The sequence below is a fragment of the Acipenser ruthenus genome, chromosome 18, assembly GCF_902713425.1.
Source record: "Acipenser ruthenus chromosome 18, fAciRut3.2 maternal haplotype, whole genome shotgun sequence".
NCBI classification, from domain to species: domain Eukaryota; kingdom Metazoa; phylum Chordata; class Actinopteri; order Acipenseriformes; family Acipenseridae; genus Acipenser; species Acipenser ruthenus.
In genome coordinates this window covers 15599927-15611306 of record NC_081206.1, presented here as the reverse complement: position 1 = coordinate 15611306, position 11380 = coordinate 15599927, and the positions used below count along the sequence as shown (strand labels likewise).

General features: G+C 40.3%; 1 protein-coding gene across 4 annotated transcripts; it reads right to left on the bottom strand.

Moving 5' to 3' along the window:
* Positions 1-2479: 2479 nt before the first annotated feature.
* Positions 2480-10977, bottom strand: LOC117419589 (serine/arginine-rich splicing factor 5-like). Of its 4 annotated transcripts, none has more exons than XM_034032489.3 (8): positions 10800-10948; positions 8981-9120; positions 8576-8646; positions 8053-8169; positions 7275-7344; positions 3898-3971; positions 3387-3494; positions 2480-3120 (listed from the first exon to the last, which is right to left on the bottom strand). In XM_034032489.3, exons 2-8 carry the CDS (start codon positions 9104-9106, stop codon positions 2808-2810), a joined length of 879 nt encoding a protein of 292 aa, XP_033888380.3. In that variant the 5' UTR covers positions 9107-9120; positions 10800-10948; the 3' UTR covers positions 2480-2807. The 4 variants fall into 4 exon arrangements, with proteins under 4 accessions (XP_033888380.3, XP_033888389.3, XP_058847265.1 ...); XM_034032498.3 differs by having other exon boundaries at positions 10701-10934; XM_058991282.1 differs by having other exon boundaries at positions 10788-10934.
* Positions 10978-11380: the final 403 nt, after the last annotated feature.

Sequence of the window (11380 nt, the reverse complement as noted above, 5' to 3'; positions counted from 1 at the left end):
GCTTATGCCCCTGCCAGTCATGCAGTAAGCGCTCAATAGGTTATGCTTGCGGTGAGGCGTATTCAATTTCTACCAGATGCAATATTGCAGTTACTCCTTTTATTTCAAGTGTAGCTCAGGCTTGGCATTTTGAAGGTTGTAAGTTAAAGTTCTATAATTAGACTGTTTTCAAATATTTTTTTACAGTTGGTTATAAAATCACTTGGGGAGTTAATGGCTGGCAGTATTTGGTCAGACCTGTTGAATCATTAAAATAGACCACAGGACTGAGGTTAAATTACTAGATACTGTGTGTTGTACTGTACCAGGGTGAAGTCTGTGCTGGCTGTCTGACGCATGCATGATCCTGCAGGAGGAGCTCGGGAGCAAAGGCATACACTGAAGACCCGAGCCGACCGGTGAAGCGACGGTGGGGAACGCTGCAGGACGCAGCCACTTTATTTTGTAGTTTTGTTAAGTGTTTTATTTTCTCTTTTTCTTTTTGCCTTTTGTTTGTATTATTATTATTAATTTATTTAGCAGACGCCTTTACCCAAGGCGACTTACAGAGAGTAGGGTGTGTGAACAATGCATAAGCTGCAGAATTATTATTTGAAACACCTCTGTGTGTGCATGAAGTATTCTGCTCTGCTTTTACCATCGGTGGTATTGGAGTAAACCAGCAGCACAAGGCCATCTTGTGGCGATATTAATAAAGTGCTTCTCAGCGGTGTGTTTTCAATTGCAACTTCTGTTTTGTGTGTCAGTGAATTCCCCACACCCTCCCACATGTATTATATATTCAAACACTTGGCCCCCACTGTGTTTCACTCTGGCCAGGCAGAGATATCTGCAATGTACAGAGCAGTTTCAGTGCTGCTGTCCTTAATGTCTCCAGCAGGGGGCATCAGTATTCATTAAGTAGTTTTGTTGTCTGGATGCAACAAATGCCAGGAATCTTTCCCAAAGCTCTGGGGTCAAAGGACAAGGCTTGGTGATGGCCATAAGTAAGTGTTATTTATTATTTGTGTCAAAACGTCAAATTATTTAAGTAAACCTTTCTTTGATTGGAATGCTGTTGTCTGAGAATTTCTCCACTCACTATTGTTTCCCTAACCAGTCATTTTACAAGCCAGTCATGAGCTTATTGGTGCGATTATATATATAAAGTACAATCAAGTCGTAGCAGATTTGATTTTTGAATACTGTTTTTACAACACTGCACTTCCACTGCAAGGAACACAGAAACATGTGATTCATTGGAAAAGCAGCCATTGATTACGGAGTAGGAGATCCAAGGCGTGAGGCTTCTGGCAGTTTGAGTTCTTGTAAAATACAGTGGTTTAATTCTGTGCATCCAAAGTTAAGAATTAAGCCTGTTTAGGGTTATGTACTAAGTAGTTTGTCAGTCCCAAACTGTTGTGACAAACGATAACTTAAAATGTGTAGCATCCCGCTTGTAGCTTGTTCAGAATACTACCCCGCCACTAGAATTCTGACTAAAACCAGGAAAAGTGAACATATTACCTATTTTGGCCTTTTACACTGGCTCCCTGTGCAGTATAGAATTGATTAAGATTTTGCTGTTAACTTACAAGGCCCTGAATGGATTAGCACCTAGTTATTTGCAGGAGTTACAGACCCTGTATCTTCCAAACCGCACTCTGAGATCACAGGATGCGGGGCTGCTGGTTATTCCTATGGTCAACAAAAGCAACACAGGAGGTAGCGTTTTTTCTTGTAGAGCTCCTAAATTATGGCATGCTCTGCCTTCATTTATCAGGGAAGCTGGGACCATTACAGTTTTTAAGTCAAGACTAAAAACACACTTTTATAATGGCTTTCTTATCTTAATGGGTTTTACTGTAACTTTAAACTTGCTGCTTTTGTATTGTGTATAGTTATTTAAATGGTCTGATTGTGGCAGTTGTATGTGTGACACACTATACAAATGTATTGTTCTTTTTTTCTGCTATGTACTGTAGTGCTTTGTGATACTTTTGTATAAAAAAACACTATATACATGCAATAAATAAATAAAAGATATCTTTAGAGCTTCTATTTAATTTCATTTTTCTGTGCTTGTTTTTAGCAATTTGAGTTTCATATAACTCATTTTTTTTTCCCCCCAGGGTTTTTGCTTTTTATATACTGTATGAAATTATTATTTTTGGTTACTTTCCAAAATGCTGGGGTGTTGCTTTTTCTATCAAAGTATGTATAGTAGTAACTCGACAGTACTTGCACACTAAGTTGTACATTCTTTACTTTGCTGTCTTCCACAGCGAAATCCTTAGTCACAGGCACATTCTTCTAGAGTTTTTGTGTGTAGGCATTATTTTAACCACCACTAATCCTCAACAGAAATGTAGGAATGTACTGCCACTCTGTAGTTGGGTAGATTTAAAGTATTCAGAAAGAATCATTGCCCAGCTGGAAAACCAGTTCACCTGCCATAGGAAACATCCATGTATGAAATTAAATTACAAGACAATGAAACTGAAAGTGCGGAAATTTTATTTAAAAAAACAAAATAAAACCACACCCCTCTTTAGGTAACATTGGCTGTTGCAATGTCATACAGGCTGCAGAGTGCGGCTGTTGAGGAGACCCAGACATTATGGATGGATAACTACAGTTTCCAAATGAAACTAGAATAAAAAGTTATGCACAGTTTGTGTAAAAAGAGCATCTACTGTGGCTTTATTATGCAACCGACAATAAATCGCATCAGCAGCTGCTTTAACAGACCGGTCCGCAATTCTACCTAGATACGAGACCTGTAACCACATCTACAGATACAGCTGGTGCAGGCAGGGAGACTGCTCTCAGTGCTGGCTCTCAGCCGAGGGGGATCTGGATCTGGACTGCCTCTTCTGCACTGGAGGGGATCGGGAGTGGGATCGAGACTTGGAGTGAGAGCGGGAGGGGGAGCGAGAGTGGGATCGAGACTTGGAGCGGGAAGGGGAGCGCGGGGCCGCCCGGGGAAGGGGCTTCCTCTCTGGGCTGTGGCTGAGCGAGCGGGACCTGGTACGGCTGTGTTTCCTGCTTCGGCTCCTGCTCGGGGATTTGGAACGGCTCCTGGACCGGGAACGACTGCGAGACCTGGTGTAGCTCCTGGAGCGGGAGCGGCTTCTGCTCCTAAAACAAACATTTACATTAGACCCACACATTTTAAAAAGAGTATTTAAGTTTAGTTATAAATATACAAGACTCAACTTGCTTTTAAAACAGAGGACCAAAGTGATGTCTGCTGTATCCATAAATGTAAAAGCTGGAAGTGTGCAACAAAAGCCATAAAGTTTGTCTACTTTGAGCACTTAAGTTAGATACTGTTAGAGTAACAGTAAACCAAGTATAGTAACACTTGGCACTCTACCCTTTTCACAAAACATGTATATACTTACTTCCTCTTGCGATCTTCAGTCAGTTTGAGTTTGCGTCCGTTAAGCTCAGTGCCATCTAGTTTATCAATGGCGTTCTTCATATCGCGGCGTGAAGCAAATTCCACCACTCTGGAAACAAACAAACACACATATATTAGAGAGGGATTACAGGGAGACCTACAGGCTTTACTGGCGTTAGTACAGCAGAACCCCTTCATTCCCTATTTCCATTACCTCCTGTGTACACAGAGAAAATAAAGCGGATGGCACAGAACCCATGGGAATGTAATGTGTATTAAATGTGTTCAGTAACCCTCTGAAATGTGTCAAGCGCAAATGATGATTAAACAAATGAAGGTAAAATACAGGCAATAAACTTAGTAATACTGAATGGTTAAGATGGAGAAGCGAATAATCAATTAAAATCTTTGTTGATGACTGTAAACTAGTCTACTTCACCAGTAATCATAGCAGCACTAGCTGAAACCAGTTCTGGAATGTACATTGTGGCCTGGTTTGTACAGGAACTTACCCTTCATTCTTGTTGGATCTGTGTGCATCCACAAATGTGACTTCACCAACCTTCCTCATCATATCCTTCAGATCCTGCGTTGTAAATAAGAAAACACGATGTTACAAAAACACACATCAGCAAGACAAACCTCTTATTTGAAGGTTACAATTTTAGAATGTACATTAGAGCGCTTAAACACATTAATACAACGTGCACCCAAGATTTGTGTCTGCATTACAAAAGAAAAAAAAAAGAAAGTGCAGTCCGGCATAACACCAGCTTCACCTGCTTGAGAGCAATTTGCTCCAAAACCAACAGTAGCAGTGGTAATACCTGAGCTTCCCCCCGCCACCCCACCAAAAAAAGGGTTGTTGGTAAGGGACAATGGAGATTTAGGGATAAAACTTCAACCTCCTCCACAGCCTGTGCTGCATTAATGGACATCAACAGCAGAGTCAAGGATCAGCCACTCAGACTGAATGCCCAGTTGTTGTGCATTACCTGGAAATCGCATCTCTCGGGCGAGTCAGGACCCCACCCTAACAGGTAGAGGCTACATCCAAACCCATGGCCGTCTGATGAATACTTTCAGTGTGGTAAATCCTTTCGTGTTCTGAGCTGCATCTGTGTATCCAACCACTACTTTCAGAAGACTACAGCACATTGCTTTAGCAGCATTCCAGGCATCTTATTTATTTATTTATTTTTTTAAGAGATTCCTCTTTCAGAGATAGAGGTGGATTACCCATGTAAGATTATTGACAGTCCATGACAGTGAAATAGCCGGATTACACAAGTACCCGACTTAACCCTTCCGTTACGGCGCCGCTATAAATAGTTCATATATGAATAATGATGTAATGGTGACGTTAGACACACATTTTTAGTCTTTTTAAACAACCATCGATTGCTTACCAAATGACCGACATCTCCAAAGGCTATAACAACCAATCAGGGATGGTTTTATATACTTTCAAAACTAAAGTAAAGTTAGATAGACAGAAAGCTAGCTTTTTTTTTTGTCTGGAGATTCAGCTACCACAAGTACAAGCTTACCAGAAATTATACTAAATATCCAAAATGTTTATAAAAAACAAAAATAAAATTAACTAAATAAACTGTAGTGAAATATTCACAGGATAAACTTCAGGAATGACTAACTAATCAAAATGCATTTCACTAAAGCCCCAGGCCAAGAGATACATTTTATTATGAGGTGCAGCACTTCAGTATCTTAGGTTTCGGTTTGGATTACTGTGTATACCACGATTTTAAAGCGCAGCATTACCGGACAGCATACTAAATTGCTTTACATAACCAAGAATGCTTACCGACTTGAAATAAATATTATTTACAGAACATGTTGATGAGTTGACGGATAAACTTCTTCACATTAGGCACCCGTCAAACAATTTGGTGTAAAATGAAAACCAGACACACATTTATATAATTCTTTCTGATCCTAGTTCCTGAGAGTTGTGGCTACCACCGATACTTTTACACTTTTTAGGTAGGAGATCACTAAATTATATGTATACAGACAATTCTAAAGAAATGAACCTGAGAATTTTAAAACATATTTTTTACATTCAAACTAGGTAATCATAGGGTATATGTCATCATGTTATTCTATTAATAATGTTCAGATTCTCAGCTGTTTAGAAAGGTTATACTACTGTATACTTTTGGTGGATATTCGTCCTGATACACAAGCTGAAAGTCCCGTTAGGTCAGTCAGACCCCAAACAGGTCGAATGTTCACCGGAGCGGAAGGGTTAAGTGTGGAAGGAAACAGTTAAACCCCTAAAGAGGTCTCCAAAGGGATGCAAAGCAGGGATGTGGTCTCGTTGGGATGCCCCTGCTCAAGGGTAGAATATACCACACTACAGGTGGCAATACCATTAGGTTAGGACACTGTGGAATAGCATCATGTGGCTTCCAAGATTAAAGGTGTCAGTACTACAGCGAATGAGAAAAAAACGATCCAGCAAAAGGTGCAAGTACGACGTACTCCATCTTCTGTAGTCCCCCATTCTCAAATTTGGCAACTGCACTCTCCATGTAGCTGAAAAGCAAATCATCATGGGAACCAGCTGCTTGAGCCGATTACTAACAGTACAATCTGGCTCCACAGTGCAACTGCTACTTCCAAACTGGTAGGTGCTGGCTTTTGGATACGGCTTAAACACAAGCAAAAGGTGGTGGGGTAAAGGAAATTGCTTAAAAGGGCACAGTTCAAGCAGTGGATGCCTGAAATACTGATAAAACACTGCAGCCAAATACCTCTGTCCTCCATCCTCCCAAATTAAAGTATATTCAACTTGTATCTACTGAGAGAAAGCCCTCCTCCCACCCCAATCACATTAGCTATTGCGCTACTTACCATTTAGAACCCAGGGCGGACCTTAAGCAAAGAGCCACTTGTCCAAATAGCAAGCAGACCAAGCCTTGTATAGCCTTTGAGAAAGGGATGCGGCTTTGGGTTTCGGAATCCAACTTCCATAAGAAAGGAACCACCAGAGTAAGGAGGCTCCAACCGTTAACACCCCCTTCCGCCAGCAACAGAAGAAAAAAACCAAATGGGGAAGAAAAAAAACTGCAGCCAGGGAAGCCAGACCACAGACCCTCCAGATTGCAGCTATGGACCTCCTAAGGCTGACCTGCGCTAGACCACTTTCACCCGCTTGGGGGCTCCAGCCAAGATATAGACCACCGGCAACTGTGTGTAGGGAGAGGCACCAAATGGACACTATTCAGGACAACAGCAGAGGGCGCTAATCACAATAGACCCCCCCCCCCCCCTTGTCTCATAAGGGAAGGAGGGAGGGAATGCAACGCCGCTCAGGAGAGACCAGATAAGAGCAGCTGTTAAAAAAAGAAGGTTTAAGACGTACTTGGTTAGAAGCTTAGAAATAAAATGGATTGTTTATATCTACAAAACTGCTTAACAAAAAAAAAAAAAAGCTGTAGTAAATAAAAGTATTGCATATATACACTGAAGCTTCACTCATCATTCAAATCTGAGTTTTAACCAGCATCCCAGGTATAAAACTTTGACGTAAGGGGAGGGGGTAGAGAGTACAAACTGACAAGTGTATTTAATTGTTAGACAAAGAGATCTGATCAATCTAATGAAGTCTGAGTAATGAATCCAGGAGAGAGCACCAACAAGGAGCAATACATATCCTTTCATGGCTTGGCTGGGTGAGGGTGTGCCTGCATATTGCTGGTTCCAACAGGGTTTACAGAATTTAGTTTTTATTTAGTTCAGAATTTAGGAAGTGTTCTGTTTTTAAACCTGTGTTTTATCAATGGGATGGCAGTTTTATGCCAAAAATCAGAAACAGGACAAGTTCAGCTGGAAGATTAAATTAAACTTAGATCAGTGCTCTAACCTGCCAACTTATCCGGGACGAGAGGTTCTCAACGATGATTCTGTGCTCTGTGCGCACAGGAGGACCATACCTGCAAGAAAAAGTATACACTTAAGGCTGCTAAAAAAGCATGCAATGGCTTATCAGAAACATGTTTGTCAAAGTGCATTTCAATGGTTAAGAAAAAGGCTTGTCTTTATGCAGGTCTTACCAGTTTGCTTTACAGTTACAATCCTACAGAATAAGCCAGGTGGATTTAAAAGAAGTGTAGCAGACCTGGGGTCAATTCCAATGCAATTGTACAATTCTTAATTAACGGCAAATACAACATGTTAACACTAGAACCGCCACAGCAGTCATATTGAGGGTTTTCATTTTTAAAATTTAAATTACTCTGTGTGAAAGAAACACGGTTGTCGGTTCCTGACTTTTCCTAAATACATGTGTTAAATACCCTGATGGCGTTTGAAAGGCAGGATCGCAAAAAAAAAGTTAGAATCCACCTGGAATCAGTGCTCCAACGAGTGACACACGTGAGAGAAAACATGTTAGTTTAATTTGAAATTAAAAACTTGACATAATTAACTGATGTTGTTTAAAATGTAACTGTCATAATGACTGCCGGCGGCGGTTTTAGGTACGAGTATAACTACGGTGGTTCTAGTGTTAATGTGTGGTGTTGTAATTGTAATCACTGCAGCATAATTGAACAAACCAGCATTGTAATTATAATTTCAGCAAACCATCATGCTAGAATTGTAATTATAATTGGCTCCAGGTCTGAAGCGTAGTATCTTACATTGAGCCACGAGTCTGACGATAGCTGCTGAACCGCGGAGAGAACCTTCCACCACCTCCACCTCCTGCTCCTCCACCTCCTCTCCCTCTGGGAGACCGGGCATGCTCTATTGTGACCCTGCGTAGAAACCAAAACAAGAGTTAATCTTATCATACTCAATATATCACAGCCAATACATTGAAGAGATTAGCGTATCTTTATTCTGTGGGTGGTATCCTTGTGATAACTTAGGGGGTATTTTCAAAGTTCAGTAAAATGTTGAGTAAATCTTTGAAATATAAAGCAAAGAATACACGTTAAAAATGAGATAATTGGGAGCAAATGTACTCAATTCACCAACGGTGTTAAAAAGATCCCCTTAGTACTGAAATGAAAGCCAATCCTGGTGCCTAGGGCCAATTTAACGGATCCACTCTGGCCCCATTTGGTTATTTTGTGGGGCCAAACAGCCAACCAAAACGGTCCAATTTATGGTTATTTAAATACTAAAATCATACCTTAGCCTTACAAATCTATGTATTACCTTTCACTGCACAGTTCTTTCCCATTCAGTTCATAGACTGCATCATCAGCATCTCTGTGGTCATCAAACTCCTGTATAACAAGCAGTCAGGCATCATTTTATGGGAAAAAGTTGCTGGGCATGTGGTGTACATAGGTTTGCAACATCTCTATGGATATCTTTGAATCCACAAAGTGTGCTCCAGGTGTTTTTGAGCATAGGAAAGCTTAGCAGCAAACATATTAAGACCAAATCTTCAGGAAACAACATTTGAAACCTGCTAAAAGACTTAAAATCAAATAATGTTAAAATGTGTATGCTACAATGGGTAGTGTCCCATTACATTTAACATGTAATTTTTCTAGTGTAAAATGTGTATATGCAGTTCTAAAGTTCAATAGCACAGACTAAGGTAAAGACACTTACCACAAAACCAAAGCCGTTTTTTAGATTGATCTCCCGAATGTGCCCAAATCCTCTGAAAAACTTTTCCACATCCCTCTCTCTGGCGTGGGGGCTCAGCCGACCGATAAACACTCGACATCCGCTCATTTTCAATTGCTTCACTGTGGAAAACACAAGCAGGAATCTAGAAATCAATTGAATTCTGAGAGCCTCCTTGTCTAAATTTGATTTTAAAAGCTGCCTCGTTGTAATGTAGTAAACAAACATCGCAATTTTCAAACAGGAAATAAACGTAACATTGTGTTCGTGGTAACATGCACACAAATACATTGCTCTCTTAATCCATCCTAGTTAGTGAAGGTAGCGTCACACCGACATTGCGAAGTCTTTCGTTAAGCCAAGTTTGGACTTACACCGATACAGGGGTAGTGTTCCTCAATAAAAGCAACTTGCAGCTCCACGTAGAAATATAGTATACTACGACTACTGGCACTATTAAAGCCTAACTAGACAAAAGCACGACGACCGCTAACAACTACAGATCAGGAACACGGATCCCCTTCTTATCCAACCAACACTACTTAAAGGTTTCAACATCCCTCCCCTCGACTCCTCCTCCCATCTGGTAAGGGACATTAACTCACACACTCAAAATTTGTTTGCTCATCAAGCTTTAATACGTAATTAATAATAAAATGAGAAATACAAAACTTATGAATTTATTTACGAAATACAGGTGAAAACAACAAGTCTGAAGTTGGCTTCTATTCATCTGTTTATTTGCTTGTTTTTATTCAGACTTTGATCTGCTCCAAACTGAATGACTGTCTTTGTATTTAATCACGTTGGGCTGCTAATTTCTCTGTGGACATTTACAGGGGCAGCTGCTCAACAATATTCATTTCTTTTTTGCTCAGCCCAACACTGATTTCAGGGTCAAAACAGCTGTCAGATGTAGAGGCCGGTTTCTACAAAAATATAGTAAAACAAAATACAGCTGCAACTTCAGTCCACATCATATGCGATTAAACCCCTAAACCTAACTCTCACTATCAAACTAACGGTTAGTCAACACCGTTTCTTTGTACCCTAGGCTCTAGCAGCTACGACTACAACCGACGCTCACCTCCCTGAACTAAAAGGTAATACGCAGTAACGTTTTAACCTGTATTTCACAAATACGTTCATAATTTATGTATTTTTCCTGACTTGTGTTAATTACCTATTAAAGCTTAACAAGCACACATTTGGCAGAATGTTCTATTTTTGAGTGGGTGTGTACCGTAACCCAACCAATAGTCAAATATTTACATTTATTTACCAAGAAACATTACCAGACACAAATTAACCATGTATCCACATCCTGCAAACCCACTGGCAGCAGTCTTTTGGGGGTTTCCTATTATCAGTAAGAGAAATGAAATGCTTATCTATACATGTTAGAGAAAGTGACATGGGTGGTTACATAATTCAACAGCTGCTGGCAGCCACGGAATCAGATTTTCTTTTCTTTCTTTTTTTTAAGCCAATGTTTTTTCTTGTTTTTTTCAAATTGGTATAAACAGTTATTTTACATTGTGAGGGACCTTGTGCCATCACATAACCTTGCTCTATCTTGTATAAATCTCAAGACTGCGTGAAAACAAACAATTCGGACGTCAGGCAGCGAGCCGCGCATATTTTTTGAATTCACAGTAAACGAAACACAATAATGTATTTCCCCGTCCACTTGAATACTCACATCTTTTTAAATTGTTTACATATTTGTTTCACACACCCAAACTCTCGGAATATTTCGAGTGACAGGCCTCAGTTTTAAATGCTTCACCTCAACACTCACCTCCTTCCCCTCGGAGATCTGCTGGAAAATGGCGACGGAATCAGAAAGGCAACCGGAAAACGATCGAGAGTGCAGCACGCGAGCAGAAGAGTCGACACCTGCAGGCGCGGAGGTGACATTGATATGGAACGCCACCCGAGTGAAAAACGCGCGTTATTTAGAACACGTTTCAAATATTTCGTACACGTTCTAATGTGACTGTGGTTGCGTTCTGTTACCCAGAGCACCTGCTGCTGCTCCATTTTAGTGGTTGTTGGCGCATGCCATCTAAATGGAGATGATCAGCGCCCTCTAGCTGTATATTTCCACATTTATTCCTTCCCTATGCTTTTTATAAATGTGGCTATACATTTTTTCTCCATTTGTTTTTCTCTCCCTTCTACCTTCAAAATATATTGTAATGTTTTTACTTCAATTTCTATTTCCCTTAAGTTTCTGTTCAATATGTTTCTTTGATGAATATATGTATTGCATTTCCTGGATATATTTAAGGTGACCATATGGCTCCGTGTTCAGCAGGACAGTTTGGTGAGATGAAATGTGGGTTATGCAGCACGGGTGATTTAAAATGTATATTTGTA